Source organism: Macaca nemestrina, chromosome 4 (assembly GCF_043159975.1).
Source record: "Macaca nemestrina isolate mMacNem1 chromosome 4, mMacNem.hap1, whole genome shotgun sequence".
In the NCBI taxonomy this organism is placed as follows: Eukaryota; Metazoa; Chordata; class Mammalia; order Primates; family Cercopithecidae; genus Macaca; species Macaca nemestrina.
Window position 1 is genome coordinate 183008357 of NC_092128.1, and position 19849 is coordinate 183028205.

General features: G+C 42.9%; 1 protein-coding gene across 4 annotated transcripts in view; it reads right to left on the bottom strand.

Annotated features, from left to right (window-relative positions):
* LOC105472931 (DS cell adhesion molecule) overlaps positions 1-19849 on the bottom strand; it is an 818273-nt gene that overhangs the window by 14279 nt on the left and 784145 nt on the right. For 2 of the 4 annotated variants that reach the window (XM_071095740.1, XM_071095739.1), the window contains exons 29-32: positions 17026-17141; positions 13255-13404; positions 5378-5575; positions 3689-3991 (exon numbers count right to left, since the gene is read on the bottom strand). In XM_071095740.1, the coding sequence (XP_070951841.1) occupies positions 3689-3991; positions 5378-5575; positions 13255-13404; positions 17026-17141 (767 nt within the window). Of the gene's footprint in view, positions 1-3688; positions 3992-5377; positions 5576-13227; positions 13405-17025; positions 17142-19849 lie in introns of all 4 variants that reach the window. The other 2 variants (XM_071095738.1, XM_071095737.1) reach the window with 1 other exon arrangement.

The following is a 19849-nucleotide window of genomic DNA, read 5'->3' on the forward strand; positions in this document are numbered from 1 at the left end:
AAAACTCAAATGCATTCCCCAAGGAAGGGGCTGAAACTCATAATGTTGTGTCTGGGGCCCAGAGGGCATGAGCACAGAGATCCCAAGGGGTTGATGCTTTCCCTACCGCTAGTGGGGCAGGCTGTGGTAGGGTGCACGTCTGAAGCTTGAAATTGAATTAAGTAGCTTCATGCAATGGCTTCTCTTGATGGCACAGGATAAACATCATGAATAAAGAAGCAGCAACAGTAATCCAAGAATGTTTGCAACAGGCTCAAAATGCTACCTGAAACCAAGAATGGGTACTGTAATCAAAGAATTGGAAGCCACCTTGACCCAGAGGAAAAAAGATGTTAAACTTTGCAGCTATTTCTCAGAGGAATAGAATTTTGTTTTCTGTTTGTAGAGATGGGAATAGTCATCCTTTATGGAAGAAGACAATAATTTGCTGCATTTTTAGGACTTGTAATTGTACAGGCAAATTCAAAATTCAGGTATCAGTAAAATTATAGCTAGATAATGCTGCCTCCTTTGTGGATAGCTATCCTCACTTCATGGGAGAGCACCCCTTTATCTGTTGAAGAGATGTCTTTTTTATTTGCTAAGGGCAAGAACAGAAAATAAGTTACTTTGATTAAAGGTGCTGAAAGTTGGAGTAGATTTAAATGTCCTTTTGTATTTGACTATTTCCAGTAATTGAAATATTTTCATTTTCACCAATTGGTTTTGTTGTCACAACCATAATATATTCATTCATACAATAATGTTTATGAAGCACCTACTATGTACCAGACACAGTGCCATATATGTGTATATTATACACACACACACTGGAGATACATATATATATTTACATATATATATATTACATATATATATACATACATATATATATATATATATATAGTTTTAAAAATGAATTAATACTATTGGATATTCAATAGTATTAATCCATTTATAAATATTTCTTGCATGATAGCTACTTGCCTATCAGGTATCTGCTAGACCTTGAGAAGGAAGTATGAAGATAATTCAGACATGTTTCCTATTTTTCTGAAGCCACAATCTGCTCAAATTCATGTAACTTGATCCCAATTTGCAGAGAATTTAAAAGTTTGGGGATCATAACTATTTGTACCGAAGACAGAAAAAATAAAAAGGGAAAGAGAACAAAAAGGACCATCAAAAAAGAAGCTCTAAAGGTGAGGAGAAATATATCAAGAGATTTGGAAGACTATAAACGGAAACAGATATATGACTGATATCACTTAGCGTGAAGAGGGCACATAAGAAAAGAATGTGATTTAAAAGCACAACTCAAGGAGCTGCTAATTGTATCACAGCCTCCAGTTAGCCGAAAAGTAAATAGGAACCTTGTATTTTGTGCCCAACGTTGAATTTAGTTGGATTATAAAGGAGCAATGGAAAGGCTTCCAAAGGCTGAAATATTTTCTAAAGCATATCAGATGTTCAATAATAATGCAGTCATCTAGGGTAGATAAAACAAAGTTTGTGGACATTTGAACTTGCATTGATTTAAGAGATTATTCAAACCTGTATTTATAAAATCATGTTACTCTGAAAAGTATATTAAGACAATAGTAACTTAGCTATGATCTTCCATTGCTCTAATGGATCCAGGCAACAATGTCACGAGCAAAGGTCAAATTTTTAAGAGACAATCCAACAATATGAACAGCATGTCATCAAAAAGAAGCTTCAACCCTCTAATTATGTAAAGGCCTGCACAAATAGGACAGTCTTCTAACCTAGAAGCTCAGTCTGTGCCCTAAATCACACACAAAGGGAAAACGATGGCATGCTATCTCAGGTGGAAGCATAAAGTACTTAACTGGGTGACACACAATTGAGGTGGGTGCCTGCTAGGACTTCAGTGGTCACTGGAGAAAAATAAAAGCAAGAAGGAAGAGGCGGCCAGCAGTACAACTGGAGTCACCATGGGGATTCTAACAACCACAGCCACCAGACAGCGCCAGAAACAACAGCTAATATGGCTGAGCGCCTCCTCTGCTGACCTCTTCACCTGTGTTATGCTACGTGCATCTAACAGAAGCCCAGTACATAGTCACCAATGCCATTCCCATTTTACAGATGCAGGAACTGAAGCTGAGAACACCTATCCAATATGCCTACAGGCTCATTGGTCTTCTCTCTGGTCCTCCTCACATTCAGGTTGAACGGCTGCAGAAAGCCATGACATTTATCCTGTATTTTTCTCCATTTGCCTTGCAAATAAATGCCAACAAACAAACAAACAAAAAATAGTTGAAATAAAAACACCCACAAATAACAGCTCGTCTTTTCCCCTGAGGAGGTAGACAGAATGAAAATAAATGAAGCCATCATTCTTTATTGGATGCTGGCAAGAATCTTGAGCTGGTATGGAAGATTATTTGCTGGATAAACAATTCTTATTTTATATATTTTTATGCATCTCTAAAGCTCATTTCAGCTAGGCCTTATCCCATAAAACCCAAGGGAACTGCGGTCATTCAAAAGTGAAGATACGTTTTTGAAATGGAATCAGAACAGTGGTGTAGAAAATGGGTAAAATGGGAAATAAAACTGGATTCCATAAGAGTGGTTAGATAAGTCTGTGAAGGAAAGTCTACAGGCAGCTATTTCATGGTGAAAAAGAAAACGTGGTTCTTCAGATGAGAACTACAATTGGCTGCCATACGTTGGATTCCATCTGAAGATGTGTTTTATTTGCCCTGTACAATGGTTTACAAATATCCAAGCCAACACTAAAAAAGCTGTGAATTTCCACAGAAAACCAAGATTTCTGGCTTCTCTTAAAACACAAGCCCACACTAAGGCCCCCATTTCCACTTGTGATCAGTTGGCAGGGTCCTGCTAGAGTCTTTTCCTTTAGACAGCAGTGAACTCTGAAATGGCCCATGTCCCCATCACTCCTCTGACCCGGTTCTTAGCCTCTGCATTCTATTATCCGCCAGGCCCTGCAGACCCCAGAATGTGCAGCTTTCTTTCACAACCCAGATGATTCACAGGTGTTCAAGTTGAAGACCAAACTACTGGCTGACCTAATGTTAGCCAGTTACCATCACCTTGTGTAATTCAGTGAGGCCAAGTCCCAAACACTGGCTACAGTAACACCTCTCCCCTTTCAGAAGCCCTCAGTGTGGCCGTTTTAAAATTCAGCCTTCCCATGTTTAACAGTCTTCCCCTCAAGCAGTCGGGGGCCTCCTTCTCTGCAATCAGGGCTTCCTGGGCTCTGTGACTGCTTGCTTAATAGAATACAAGAGAAATGATAGCTGTGTGTTTCCAGGCCCAACCTAAGGAAACTGGCTATTTCCACAGACTGTGTCTTGGGCCATTTGCTGCTAGAACCCAGCCACCATGCTGTGAGGAAGCTAAAGCACCTTGTGGAGAGGCCGGCACAGGGAGAACACAGCCAGGCCAGTGAGCCACTTTGGAAGTAGATGCCCAGCCCCAGGAGAGCCTCTGCAGCATGGCACCCTCACTAGACCCCACCCACATTTCAGATTCATAAAACAAGTGACTGCTGTAGTTTTAATCCAATGAACTTTGGGATGGTTTGTTATGCAGCCATCAATAAACAGAGCACCCATTTGGTCTGAACACTGAGAAGGGCTTTCATAGCAGATAAGGGAGAACCAGGAAGGTGCACTTCCCTAAGCGACGGTCCCCACGTGGTCTTGCTCACCTGGCCGATGTGCCTTTGGAACTGCCATATTCATTACTCTTCCTCCATCCTGAGGTTTGGGGGGAGATGCAGTGAACCTGCAGATTCCCGATTCGGAAGGGGTGCTGGAGGTCAGACTGTCCGTGTACTCATTTGTCCCTGCCGTCAACTGTTCGGATGACGTGTCTGATATGAAGCACTCTGTGATGGTGAACTTGGCGTGCCTCAGTTGCTCTTCCATCTTGGCGTGTTCATAGGCCCTGGCCAGTTCTTCGTAAGTGGAGGAGGCACTTTCTGTGGAGACCATGCTGCTTCTTGCTCGATCTACACCATGAAAGAGAAAAACAAGACGGACGACTCACCATCAGAAGTCTGAACCAACGGCATGGCCCTTCCTGGCTTGGGACCGTTTTCTTCCAGATCATGGTGGGACCTGGTAGGAGTTCTGGTCCCTTGTCAGAGGCTCCTGAGGCCAGCTTCACAAGCCTCAGCAGATCTGGCTAAGGAAAGCTTTGTTGCAACCAAATTGCTGTAGTCAGATGTTCCAGTTTGGGACATTTCCATAAATAAGTAATGCATTCCCTCTAAAAAAGTCCTGCTTTTAGTGAAAACAGCAGGACTGGCAGCACCCCTCTCTCTGCTCCAACCTGCAAATGAATCTGTGCCCTAGAGACTCTTTAACTGGCATGAATGATTTGAGCTGCAGTTCAGCTTCTGGGGCCTCAGCTCAGGAAGGAAGATGTGACGATATTTAGAAATAAAGACGTGACATTGCACGGAAATTGGACACAAGTGCAGAATGGTCCGCAACCCCTGGGATGCATCTTCTGTTGTGATTACCCTCTATGGGGACTAGAAAACCATCAGGACAAAAACCGGTGCCCACGTGCCTTTGAGCTGGGCCACATCATCTTGGTCAGGGAGATGTGTGCATTTCAAATGCACTAAAAAGTTTTAAGGTCACCTCTGCAGAACTCTGAGACTCTTCTAAGAGAAATCACAGCCATAAAAATAAATTCACATGGCGACGATCCACCTCTGGAACACTGTTTTTGAAGTATATCATCAAGAACAAAAGAAAAATGAGTATTAATATTTCCTACAGCTATTAGATTCAGATGTAATTTCTTTTCAAAATTTAAGGGGGAGTGGTGGGCAACCCACTGCTATTCTTAGGCCCTGTCTTCTCTCTGAAGTGAAAACTTGGTGGTTGATGGCATAGACCGAATGACTTACCTTATAAGCTACCCCTGTTTATTTGTCAAACAGATCAGCCTATGTTCCCTATAGAGGGTGCTGCGACCTCATCATGTAACTTCAAGTGCAGTGTCTTAATCCTGGAGAAGGTAGTGGGTCAGACGCCCTCAGAGTGTAATCAGCAATTATCGCAATCACGGGGGTGCAAATTTAAAAATGTCTCTATTTCTCCCAGTGGGGTAGGAACTAAATGGAGAAATAAGCTTGGGTCTAAGATTCAGGACACCTGCAGAAGAGATGCAGTTTGGCTCTGTGTTGCCTTGTGTGGAGTAAAGGCTATGTAGTTGTATCGGTAACTGTTAGATAAACCGCTTAACAATTTGAAAGTGACCTTCAAAAGAACATCAGGAGGAGGGAGGAAGCCCTCTCTCCCCTCCCCAAGGAGACCACGAAGCTCGAGGTGTGGGGGCTGTGCTGGTCTCCAGGGATGGAAGAGGCAGCGTCAGGGCCTACCTGTGTCTTGCGAAGGGCTGACGCTGTAACTGTCGCTCTCTTTGTCTACTGATCCTGTAGCCCTGGGTGTTGGCAGCCTCCAGTCTGTGGTGAGGGTGTGTGCTGAGATGGTGGGGTGGGGTCTGTTGAGGGTCCACTGGCTGGCATAGCGGTTTCTCGCTGTGGGCCCAGCCTTGGCATTCCTCCTGGTGGTGGGATCTGTGAAGAGCCAAGAATTGTGTCTGTCTTTGTCTGCAGAGGAGTGTGGTCAGCTGAGAGCAAGAGCGGAGGTCAGTGCCACCCACTCAGCCCTGCTGACTTGCCCACACCCTCCAGGAAAACTTCCTTGACTTCTCCTGTGCAGAGGATACTTTCCCTTTCCTTCATGGCTTGAAACCTTCATCTGATACTTACGTGTTTAATCAGCCCTGAAAGGAAAAGAATACCCTACTTGGATTCAGAAGTTACATATTTGAGTCTTGTTCTTGGCCTTTAATAATGTTGTGATGCTTCTAAAAGCTAGAAATGGAATGAGGGGAGACTGACAACAATTACAGGACAAAACAAGAAAATTTCAGATAGTGATGAAGATTATAAAGAAAATACAACCAATTACTGTGCTAGAGAATGACTTGAGAGAGGTACTTCAGTTATGATGTTTGCAACCGTAATTAAATGAATGATGGTACAAAAAAAATAATGTTATGACCTGGGCATCATCATTTAACCTTCCTGGGCATCATCATCTTCTGTAACACAAGGAAGTTCAGCCCAATGTGTTCTCACACGACCTCCTTTCTACAACCTTAGGTGTTGTTTTGAGTGAATCATGTCCCCCCAAAAGATATGTTCATGTGCTAACCCCCAGGACCTCAGAATGTGTGATCTGGTTCGGAAACAGGGTCATTACAGATGAAATTAGCTAAGATGAGGTCATACTGGAATGGGGTTGGCCCTTAATCCACTATGACTGGTGTCCTTATAAGAAGAGAACACAGACACAGGAGGGGAGAAGGCCATGGGATGATGGAGGTGGAGACTGGAGTGCTACAGCTGCAAGCAAATACATTTCTGTGCTGTGAAGCCACCCATTTGGTGGTACTACGTTAAAACAGCTCTAGGAAATTAATACAGATGTTGCCTGTATTTTTGTTTCTCATATTGCTACTCATTGTTTTAATGATGACTGTTTTATTCATTAAATTGAAAGCTCCTAGAGCAGAGGGACCATATTATTATGTCCCAACTCTCCTTAAGCTCCTTGCGTATGATAACACATCTCTTTAATGGAATTGTCCTAACTTTAACACAGACATCTTGGGTTATTTAATATGGAGAACAAAGGGTTAAGCTGGTGCCAGATGGGTTTCATTTTCTCTAAATCTGGAACCAAAGGCAGCAAGTCGATGGGGCTGGTGAGCTAAGAAGAAGGATGTTCCACCAGCAGAGACTGTCAGGTATCAGAGTGGGCTACGACATTGCCTTTTCCAGAATTCTGTGGAAAAGGAGAGAGGTTCAGTTACCTGGAATGATTTTTTGGGGGCTCCAGCCTGGAGGCATTCTAAGGTCCTAGATGGGTCTTTTCTACCTTTGAATTCTCTGCTTCTCAAAGAGCAGTTTGGTGCAGTCATATTTCAGTATGGTCTGGCCACTTCTAAACCCAGCAGACTGTATTCACTGTTGGGCCCTCACAAAGTTTCAAAGGAGCAAAACTGACAGGGCCAGCCTGTAATGTTATTGCACTGATTTATTTATGTGCTTTCATGAGTCTGGCAGTGTCTCCAGGGCAGGGGCAATGGTATCTCTCTTTGGATCCATCCATAGAACCTACAATAATCCCTGACATACAGAGTTTTCTGAAGGAATTCATAGACCTAGGGTTACTTTATGAAGGCAATGGAAGCTCAGAGAGAAGTGACACAGCTGTTAAGTGATAAAACTATAACCCACACCTTCTGCCTTTTCAGTTCAGATAATGCCTGTTACTTGACCACATATGGCCAAATCCTGAGTGTCTAAGTTTCCTAGTACAGTGTCTACATGACCCTGGCTTGCTTATAATTCCATGTTGGAACTTGAAAGGCTAACACTGGGAAGGTGCAATGACTTTGTTTTTAAATGGAAGATTTCCTCATTGCAAGTTTCTAGTTAATTGGACTTTGAACCTAATCTATCATTCTGTGTTGCTGGAGAGGCATGTTAAGATGGCAGCCAAAGAGATAGATTTTAAGATTTCCTAAATCATCAGAATACTCAATCTTGGTGAGTATTCTCTGGGGCATTGATTTTAAGACACATTTCATCCCTTACTTGCACAATTCCATGGAAGACTTCATTAGAAGATATTTTTTGGCCTTGATGAAAATGTAAATGAGTTATGCTGGAGCTCTACACAACCAGGTATGAATGATAATTGGGTTTCTTCACCGAAATGCTAGGAAAGAGGTCCTCAAAAAGACAGAAAAACATTATCATGGGTAAGAGGCTAAATGTCTTCCAGGCACTATCGACTTGATAAGTGGAGCTTAAATAACTGGAGCTTGTTATTTAAATGCTAATGAGTTTTTTCCAGAAAATTACCCAGTCCCTTACATAAGTTTTGAAAATTTTCATTTTTATTCTTCTTTAAGTTTCTTGCAACTACAACTGTTGCAGCTCATTCTGAGCAGGTTTACGTCTGGCATGGAAGTTGGAGGGTGGTTGGGGGGTATAGTTTGCTAGTACCACTTCAAGGATACAATTATTTCCTCCAATCCCCCAAACCTCGACCCTCGCTGCTTCTCCTTGAGCTCACTCCCCAATGGTGGGGCAAAGATCTTCACTGTCATAGCCCCTTTCCTCATTAAGATCACCCTATTTGGAAAATTCCATGGGAAAGTCGCACATGTCAGCCTTGATTCAAAGCCAGGTCTCTTTTCAAGTTAATTTTGTTCGTAATCTCTTTTTTCTAGATAAGAACAGTTTTACTGGTGGCCTGATAATGTTGAAAATATAGGTCAGGATATTAGTTTCCTTAAATCACAGCCCTCAGTTCTGTTCTGCGGGAGGCAGGCATCCTAGGATCAAAATTGTCTCAGTATGTAGAATACTGAAGTATTTGACACATTTATTTTTTAATAATTGGGTTTTTACAGCCATTGTTTTGTACCTGAACTGAACTCTGCTGTATGATAATGCCTAAGATAGCAGCTAAAATACAATTTTTACTTGGATTCCATGGGTAGCCTTTTTTGTATAACTTACTAGCTCATCTACTAAGCAAATAAACGCTGGGATTTACTGCCCCTTCATGGAAAGTATTTTGTTAGGCTCCCAGCATCCTAACATAAATAAAACTCGGTGATTAAGCATCACGCCTGCCCAGCAGCCCATGAGTTGGAGGGCATGGGATATAAATAGCTCATGGCCTTTCAACCTGGGGTCTGAACCCTAATTAAGCTTCTGCCCATTGAATCAGATTATTTTAATTATCCCGAATTTGGGATGACAGAGGATTTTGTAGATAATAGGGTTACAGAACGTGTCATGTGTACTGGGATCATGCTTTTAATCTGCTTTCGTCCGTGCCATTGGTTTCCATATCTTGTAGTTGTGGAGGTCCAGCTTTACATAACAAATTTATTAATTGTCTCATAGAGAGGATGAAACTGGGAGATCTGAACACTCCCTCATGTAACTAACAAATGTTTATCTAGCACTTATTACATCCTGGACCACTGGATGCACCTCACCCACCCCAGGTATTTCCCTCAGGGCCATTGCTAGTCCCATCCTGGGTGACAGAAGGCATTTTGTTTTGTTTTTTTTTTTCAGAGTCTCAACAGTAAAAATTCGAGTCCATGTTGTAAGCTTTTGTCATTGAATGTGCATATGTGTGAAGTCAATTCTTTAGTCTCTACATATCCTATATGTAGCATCTCTACCTAAAGGCAATGTAGAATGACTGAGAATGAGAGCTTTGGAATTAGGCTGCCTGGGCTGGAAGTTCATATTCACTACTCCCTGGCTGTGTCACTGGCCAAGTGACCTTGTCAGACCTGCCTAATCCCCTAGTCTCTGAGACTGGGTGATGTCATCACCCACCTTAAGAGCTGTCATGAAGTTTGAATGAGATTAATGTGCCCAAGTGCTCTGGGCACAAGGGGCAGGCTCAGCCGGCCCCGCCTATGATTCCTGTGCAGCAAACATGACTCAACATCTTTTTTTTTTTCCATTCCCATTGTTGCGATCTCAGAACATGATGGCTGATTGGTATTTATCCACTACATGCCTGTGTCAGACACTGTGGCTGGTATGCAGATGAGGACATGAATAGAGTCCTAGTTTTCCAGTGTATTATAATCCACAGGAGAGTCAGAGAAGTAATCAGTGCAGCAGAACAGCCAAGGGACGTGTTTTCACACACTGACAGAGATAAATAGCAAATTGTTATGATTTCTCCCACCCTTATAAGAATCTGTTGCAACCCTCTGGCAAACTAATAAAATGCCTAGAAACGTAACTTCTACAATGCAGTCATTCTGGTGTGCAAGCAACATGTTTTAGATGCTCTTCTTAAAAATAAAGAATGCTTGCAATGACAACACGGTCCTAACATATAAAATAGAATCATGATGTCTTTTCTAGCTGAGAAAATAGAGAATACAAATGAATCTCTGCAAATATGCCCAACTGCAGTGAGAAGAACCTGCTCCATGGAATTCACTGAGGTAGAAACACCTGGGCAGAGGTGAGAAGCTCTGGTGCAAGAAGCTAGTGGGGGAACTGTGCTTCAGAAAGTTCATGAGTTTCAGACTCTTGAACCCACTGTGGGGCCAGTCACCCATCATTTCTAATTCTAAATAAAACATAGAGTGTTGTCAGTCCCTCATACTGTGGTTTTTAAGGAACATTTAACAAAAAAATGATCCAGAAGATCTTTTCCTAACACAGAGGGTTCCGCAAGTGCTAAATGAATAAGCTCATTTTGGAGAGTGAGGGGGGAACCAGAGATTGATGCATGCATTTGAGTAGATTTGCTTGATGTTGGTAAACATCATTTAGTGAAATTCATCACAAAGGAAACAAACATTGTTCTATAAGCTGCAGTGTTTCCCTGTGATCATCAGGCTAAGCCCCAAGGACAGCATCTCAGCACTCTCAGAATGAAATACACCTGCCACACGCTGGCTTAGGGTAGGTACCCTGCAAGATGAGGGCAGCTGTTTCTCTGTCTCACCTTTTCCTTGCCTTTCACTGTGCTCCAGTGCCAACTTCCATGCTCATCATGCGGGGAACCTTGGGAGCTTTTCCCTGCCGCCCCCTCTGCTCCCGCTGTGGCTCTGATCTTGTTTCATGTCTTCTCCTCACTGGAGGTCTTCTCGAATGACTTGGACCCAAGACAGCCCCTCCCACTGCTCCACATGCCCGCTGACTCACCATGGCTTCATTCTCTTTCTGTCTAGGACTTACTGAGACATGAGAAACACTTTAGCTCCATGTCTAACGTCTGCCCCCTGCTAGAATGAAATGAATGTCTTTTTGTGTCTTACTCATGGTGTATCTCCATCACACAGCACTGAGCCATATATGTAAAGTGAAACCTGAATAAATATTTTTGAAAGCTGAATGAATGCATTAACATTCCCAGCCCTGCTTCCAACTGTATAGCCATGAGATATACACACGTCTCTCCCATGTGCATCCTGCCTGCCACTCACTGACCACCACTGGTTTACAGTATCTGCTGTGACTCAGGTTCATGTCTCTGTTGATATTTTACATGCCAACAAATCAACTTCTCCATTATTCTGGGGCTGACCATGCAGCGGGAAGGTTGCCAGTGCTTTTGTTTTGGGCTGCTTCTTCTCCTCTCTTAACTATTTATGACTAGCTTTATGCATTCTCGGCTGCTAGCTGACCATTGAAAGGAAAGTAGAAATGCACGTTGCTTTTTACCTGGCAGGAAGAACTGATGTGCTGGAGGGGTCCTGCCCTGCTGTGTTACACACAGGAAACATTTCTAACCCTTGCGGCAGTGTTTCTCAATGTGGGGTCCAAACAGCCAGCATTAGAATCACCCAGGGTATCTGTCACCATGCAGATTCTTAGGCCAGAATCTCTTGGTGGAGGCCTGGAATTGATATTTTAAATAGGCACCAGGTGATCCTGATGCATGTAAAGGTGGAGAATGAGACCCAGGGCGTCTGCTCTGTTGTCTCTTTTGCCTACTCTTCCGCTACCGTTTCTAACAGAATGCTGAAGCCAAGGCTGCATCGCTCTAAAAATCGAATCCTTTCAATATCTATAACTTTTTCTGATGTAGCAGCAAAAAAGTGGCTCTTAAACCCATTGGAGCAGTGTCTTGAAGGAGCAGCAAGCCACACCAGGCAGTTCACAGTGGAGAAGCCAATGGCTGAAGAGACGTCAAAGTCCGTGAATCTTTTTTTTTTTTTTTGAGACAGAGTCTTGCTCTGTCACCCAGGCTGGAGTGCAGTGGTGCAATCTCGGCTCAATGCAAGCTCTGCCTTCCGGGTTCATGCCATTCTCCTGCCTCAGCCTTCTGAGTAGTTGGGACTACAGGCACCTGCCACCAGGCCGGCTACTATTTTGTATTTTTAGTAGAGACGGGGTTTTCTCCGTGTTAGCCAGGATGGGTCTCGATCTCCTGACCTCGTGATCTGCCCGCCTCAGCCTCCCAAAGTGCTGGGATTACAGGCGTGAGCCACCGCGCCCGGCCTGAATCATTTTTTAAGAGCCAGGCTCTGGCACACACCCCTTTGCAAAGCTAATTCCCACTCATATCCCGTTTATGTCTTCAGAATGTACTAATGTGATCAAAGAAGAAAGGGGGGAAGAAGATCAGACAAAAGGAAGAGGTAAAAGACTTCTTTCGAATGTAGAATGTTCTTGAAAACATTTTTTAAATGAATTTCAATGCCTGCTGAAACTGTTTTCTGTATATTACAATGTTATTTTGTAGGCAACGGGTTTACTTCATAAAGCTCACTGCATTTTGCAAATGCTTCTCAAGCTAGGATTTATGAAGAATAGCTTTTAACATTATAATATTTATTTTTCTAATAATAACACACTAAGAATGTAAATTTTTGCAAAGAAATTGATTCGAGATTTGAAAGCTAGACATCAAAGCTTCCAAAATGATAATAATCAGGACATTAATTTCTCAGTCTGTAAAGAGATTTAGGAACGATTCCAATTATGAAGAAATAAGAATATCTAATTAATAAGCTCTACATACATATTAGGGGATTCACCTTCATTGCAGTAATTAATTTCCATATATTATGGATGCAAATATTAATAACAGAATCCAACATAATCTTCACATTAACCAGAACTATAATTTTTCTCAAACAGCATGTTCAGGGGGAAAAGCATAAGCTTTGGGGATAGACAGGTCTGTTGCTGAATCTTGGTTTTACTACTTAGGTGTGCAACTTTATGCATTTGCATAATTTATCTGAGGCTACAGTTTTCTCATCTGCAGAATAGAGGCTATGATACCTACTTCATGAGTAGGTATCTTACAGGATTGTTGCAAAGATAACTTGCATGACATCATCTTTCTATCCCAATACTGGCACACGGCAGATACACACTAATGTGGATTACCTTCTTCCTTTTCTGTGTTGCCTAAATTAAAAAAAAAAATACATGTACCTGAAATTTCTAGCACTTTTTATAGTAAACCAATACTAACAGTAATTCAACTGACATGATAATAGCCAAGATCCATCCATAACAGCTCATTATCCCAACTAGAGATGTTGTTATACCCATTTGTTTCTCAGGCACAGGTATGAAAAGCCACACATTTTCATTTGAGAGAGAAAGAGCATTACTATGTTTTCAGCGTTGTTAACACCCACACATTTTAAGTGTTGTTGACCACTCACTCGTTCCCGGCCGAGCATCTGAAACATCCACTAAGGGCCCAGTGGCCTGAGACACCGATTGGTAATGGACCGTGTGAGTGACCGTCAGGGACTTCTGCTTCGCTGCCTCTCCAAAGTCAGCATCCGTCAACAGAACCGTGGAGCGATCATCTACAGAACGGCAGAACACAGACAGAAAGCCAAACACGTTTACCTCCCTTCCAACGACTCCCTGGCCTTTTCTCTCCTGAGGCACTTGTGTTACTGTTAATGACAACCACAAGAATAGCCTCATCTAAAGTGACAAAAATGATTGCAAATTCAAGCACTGAATCAGCATTACTCTAGAGTGCTAGGAATAGAAGCTTCTTCCTAGGGGTTGGTTTTGGGAGCACTGAGCTAAGAAGAACCATGACTACGCAGAGAAGGAGCTCTTCTTTCTCTTTGCGCTTGGTTTTTCATTAAGCTAACATTGATGTGAACTCTGGATTTATGTGTTTGTCAAAAGCTTCTCTGAGACATCATCTGCAGCGCCAGCCCCCTCACCAGTGATGAGGCTGTCAATGAAGATGGATCCCTTTGGCTGCTGGGAAGCTCTGTTTGCAGGACTAGAAAATCGCCACTGCAGTTCTCTCTACTGAGGCTTGCTCTTATTCTGAACTTGGCAAATGTTTGGAGGCGAAATAAAGAGAAGAAAACATGCCAGTCTTCAGAGCTTATTGATTCCTCTATTTTAAAGGACTCAAGGTATGTTCCTTTCCTTCCCACCTCCTGTAAGCTTTAATCACTCTAGAACATCCATTAACTGACTTCTCCTACGTGATTCACTTGTCAGACTTCCCAAGTCCTACTGCCGTGGGCACTTGAAGGTGAGCAAGGCAGGAGCCTGGGTTTGGATGGGTTCTGGGCATCTCAGTCTTTGGAGCAGGAGCCGCTGTTTGAGCTGGGTCATTATTTGGTGGTCCAGGGTTCTCATTACTACCTCGTGATATGTTCCATACTTTTTAAAGAGCTTTTTTACTCCAAGGGAGACTTTGGCTAGGATATATAGATTTTTCATAAATTTTCAAAGACTGCAGCCCAGGATGCTGTTGCTGGGAGTTTATCAGTCAGCAGGGACCATGCTGCAGCCTGCCCTGACACTGCAACAGGGATGCGAAAGTCGTAAACAACACAGCTCGACGCCCATGCCCAAAAAAGGCTCTGAACAGAATGAACCTTACAAAATCCAATTACTCAGGCTCTGGCAGGAAAGGAAAGCCTCTCGAAGTTAGAATAAAATTTCTTGGCAGAGAAATAGAGGAAAGGCTGCCAAGATGTCTGTGAGTATCCCAGCGTGTGGTGCGGTGAGGGTGGCACCACAGCAGGAGCCAGGGCTTGGCCTGGAGGTCCGGCCCCGTGGCGGTCACTTGACTCCTCCAAGAGGGTGGCTCTTCCACAGAGACAGTGTCCTACAAGTGGACCCAGCACCAGAGGCTCCATGTCTACATTTGTTTTTCATTAATGATGGGAAGTATCACAGTTTCTAGCATGCAGGCCTTTTTAGATCACACCAGATGATCTGTGGGGCTAGGTTACACACTTTTCATGGAAAATTTTGGGCACCCATCTGATCATGAGGTTAACCATTCATACTAGTTGGAAATTAATGTCACTGTAATATTGGATTCTTGTAGTCAGAGCCTGGAGCATTTTAAAGCACCACAGTTCTACTTCCCAGTAATTAGAAAATGCCATCGACCAATTGTTAGGCATCACAAGGAGGTCAAGGGCTCTCGCTGATAGATGATCCTGCATGGACTGGGATGGATCTCTGGCTAAGGGTCATATTTACAAATGGAAATGACTGGCAGAATTTCTCTGGTGTTAAGCCCCCAGTGACCAGCTCCTAGCAGGCCATAGACCACTCATGGCATCTGCCTATCTATTTTCATAGCCATATGTAGGATTATTAACTCTAGTGAGGCGCATTTAGCAAATACTGTAACCGTGTTATATAACCATGGTGACCTCCACAAGCTATGTAACCTCTCTACGTCTCAGTTACAAAAGAACCTTTTCCTATGTTGGCTGGAAGGGTTAAATTAAACAATGCATATAAAGGGCTTAGAAAATTACATGGTCAAAGGAATTACATTCTGATTTTTGAAATTTTTTCAAAGGAAATTTTTAGTTTTAATGCCCAATCTACTGGGTGAAACAAAAGAGATTCCAGGTCTACCTTTCCCTTTCCCAAAAAAAGATTATCAAAAGCAAAACATAGTAGCTTATCCCTTATCCTGATATAAGCAAGCTAATAAAATCTTGTGTACTTCAGGGCAGGTAGTGCCTCCTCATATACATGGTTTCACTGAAGCGTTTCACTGAAGTTAGCCCATCAAGAGCCACTTTGGACTTGACCAGTCTTGCTTTAAGTGCTGCTATGCCTGGACCAAATGCGACTCCAGCTAGGAGAACCCAGGCCTTAGAATTTAGGAGCCATTAGGTCAAGATGTCGCCAGTGGTGGGCGGGGCAGCAGAAGGGCAAGGGTTGATGGAGGAGGTGTGCTGCTCACGTGGCCTCTTACCACTGCCTTCCTGGCAGGAGGCAGCCGGGCTATGTGCTGAGAGTCAGGCAGTTTATCCAGACCACAAGGAAGGGTTGCCCTGGAACCCATGCCAGCCAACACCTTCCAAAACAAACATAGCCAGGTTTGAAAAGAGGCAGCCTTGGAGCCTGCCTCAGAGGGTTTCCACGGGCACTTGAAAGCTTGGGTAACTTCTGGTTGAGACTTTCTGGGAAGCAGCCTGTTGGTGTGGAAGCAGGTGGCCTGCTGCTGTGCTAGCTGTCACTGGAGACAGACAGCACGGTGGTGAGTGTGGCCAGGTGGGGAACCTGGTTCTGCGCCTGTCTCTGTGACCTTGGAATGCTACACAGACCTCTCCACATCTTGGTTCCAAAAGCAAGACTTCTTTCATAGGTTGGCTGAAAGGTTAAACTAAGTAATGCACACGAAGTGCTGACAAAAACGATGTGACATTTACAGAATTCTCAATACATGTTAGCTATTCTTCTCATTATTATTGGAAAGGAAATATAAGGTATTTCACTCCAGAATAAATAGAATAATCGAGGGAGGCAGTGTGGGGTAATGGACTTCAGGTGGAAAGAGGCTGGGAAGAGTGAAGACACCTGGGTTCTGGGTGAACAAGCCAGGAAACCTCCAGGTGGCTGTTCTGAAACCCTAAGACTAGGGCCCTGGTGTTTTTTTCCAAAGTGCTGCTGGGGAAACAGCTGCAGGATGTTTCTGGGGCATGGGTGTGGGGGAAGATGTCCTGTACAAAGACATGTGTTTGTTTAAGTGTTAAGTATAGTTTAAAAGTTTTCTTTAAGGACGGCTTGCGTTATCAGAGTTGATGAGGGGGGCACAGAGTGGATTTTCAACCTGGGGCTTTAGAGTGCAGGCCTTCTGGATTGATGTGTATTTGATTACAGATGTTTATTCCTTGGAGTGGCATCCATAGCCTCCCCTGGAAAGATCCCAAATGGATCAGAGCTGGGGGCTTTCTGTCCCAAATGCCTGGAAATGAATGGCATATTGGCATATATGGTGGTAGATATAAGTCAAATTTTCTGCACATTTGCTGGTACTTACCCTTCTTCACAAGAACAATTCTCTGCTTTCTAGCTTTTGTACTCATGTAGCCTTCAAGACACTCTCCTGTCTAATATTTCCCACACCCTGGGGTTTGGATTGAGACGGCATGGCTGTGGCAGCCACTTTCTGTAAAGTGGCAAATAGGGCACCTTACCGATGGTCTCCATTGTGTCTCTCTCTTCAATCAAAAGCTGAGCCCTGGGAATGTCGATGTGCATTCGCAGGGTTTGCTGCTGCTTGCTTAAGGTATCTGAAGTCCGGGTATTCTTACTGGGAATAAAATGGGGGAATGCATTAACAAATCCAGTTCAGTGTTAACATTCTACCAACATGGACCTGTATACCAACTTAGTTTATTGTCTAAATATACAATACCTTGTGGGGAGGGGAACAGAAAAAGTACATACTATGAAAATGTTTCCTTCATTCAAATGTTATTTATTAATATTAAATTTCAGCTGGCTGGGGAGTTTCAGAAAATACAAATTGTCAGTAGAGACTGGCTCTACATCAATAGAATCTTTAGAAAGTTCTCATTTCTTGTGTAAATGCTAAATGAAACAAATGAAAAGCAATTAAAAACCAACAGCATTTTCATTTGTCACATATGAGATATTCCAGTGAGGGTGAGGAATAGAGCACCAGATATTCCAAAGATGGTGAGGGAAAAAGCGCGTGCACCAGCTGTTTGTCGGATGGGAGTTTTACTAATGGATTTGTATTTATATCTGGTGTCATTTTATGTTTGTTCTAGAAGCAAATCACAAACCTTGTTAGCTTCCCTGACATTAGTTTTCCTAACTGATAGTACATTTTAGAATAGAAAAAAGAAAAGCAATTACTATCATAATTTAATCTCAAAATTTGTGTTCCAGAAAATTACTCTTAGAGTGAGCTGTTCTCTAAAAGTAAATGAAAATAAGTAGTAAAACTGCATGGTAGAATTGTATTCAGTTATGGCCTGCAGTTAAAAAAAATCTCCACGTTGCACAAAAATCTAAGAAAGTCAATAAAGACCTTAATTAGCAATCCACATTAGAAGGGCGGTTGTTCAGTCTTTACAGAATAATAAGACTTTACTAGATGTTCAAATAGTATTTGCTAAAGCATCCTGTAAGAAGTAACAATCCCTTGGATAATCCAATCAATGGCATAATCTATGGCATCCATTAGTCCAGCTCAATTGTTGTTAACACTGGTTTTGACAAAGATTTCCGGAGCCTAGTTAACTCAATAATAGTTTACCTCTGCGTTACTTTCAATGGAGACTGAAATAGGAATACTCACGCTACATTTTAAATGCTTTCCCCTCTAACCAAGCCATTCACCCCAAGTCCCAGGGCTCTGCCTCCACCGATCCTTCCTTGTTAATGAGGACTCATCCATTCTTGAACCAAGTGGTGGACAGAACCTTAATTATCCCAAAGTGAAGTTCACTCAAGTACCCCCTTAGATGTTTGCCTGATGAGATCCATGTATACTCCTCATTTGAGGAAAAGCAAATTATCCCATGAGAAAGACAACTTCTGAAAGGTGCAACATTTCTACTTAGGACTTGATCTTGAACCAGATTTCTTGCTCTGCAGATGAGGAACTGGGTTATGTACCTACATCATGCTAATTATGCAGAGCCCAAATTCAAACGTTTTGTCCTGATTTTTCACATGGTCTCTGTGCTCTTTCAAATTACTTAACTCACTTCTCATTTATTGATTTTTTTAAAAAGAGAGTAACAAAAAAATTCAAATAATCATATAAAATGAAGAGCATTTTGGTTACTTGGGGGTGTGCACTTACGGCATGCTTAGACAAGCTATATTTCCACAAAAACATATGGGGAACTACTCCTCTGTGAATATCCCAAAGATCTGTTTAGAAACCTCACTAGAGACTTGAGCTTGTCCTTGCACCAAAAATAGAAGTGTGAGCTAGTTCCTTCTGCTCTTCATGAATAGTTATGAGGCAGTCAGCGGCTGCTCTATTAAATAGCGATGAACACCAAGTGCAGGCTATACTTAAACAACAATAAGGGGTCTGCTACCAGACTGCCACAGGAAGCAGGCTAAATAACGGCTGTGAACCGCCACGACTGGCTGGCATCAAGATTTAGAACATGATTCGACCCTGCGAGCCAGGACGACCAAGGCTGGAGGTAAATTCTTCCTCCTCAGAAGACTATAAGAAAATGGCCCAACAAACCTTGAGATTCAGAAGCTAATTGTTTTTTGTTGTTGTTGTGATTGTTGTTTTTTTTTTAGAGACAGGGTCTTGCTCTGTCACCCAGGCTGGAGTGCAGTGGTGCAATCACAGTTCACTGCGGTCTTTTTTTTTTTTGAGACGGAGTCGTGCACTGTTGCCCAGGCTGGAATGTAGTGGTGCGATCTCGGCTCACTGCAAGCTCTGCCTCCCAAGTTCACACCATTCTCCTGCCTCAGCCTCCTGAGTAGCTGGGACTACAGGTGCCTGCTACCACGTCTGGCTATTTTTTTTTTTTTTTTGTATTTTTAGTAGAGACAGAGTTTCACCCTGTTAGCCAGGATGGTCTCGATCTCCTGACCTCGTGATCAGCCCGCCTTGGCCTCCCGAAGTGCTGGGATTACAGGTGTGAGCCACTGCACTCAGTTGGACTCACAGTTCTTTCTCTTTGCACTTGGCTGCTCCCTTTGTTTAGAACACACTTCCCCTGCTACCCCCAAAACCCCCATAGCTGGCTCCCTCCTTGCAAAGCTCAACTCAGATGCCATCTTTCCAATGGAGCCAGGCTGGCCATGTGATGGGGATGTCTCATGAGTCCTCTCCCCATTCTCTGTTTAATTTTGTCTCCTTGGCACTTATTACTCTCTAGCATATACTTAACTGATTTATCTTATCCATTATCTACCTCCCTCACTGGAAAATATGCTCCACCAGGGTTTTCTTCACCTGCTCTGTTTCCTGTGTCTCCCTAGGACTTAGAACAGTATATGGCCAAAGTAAGT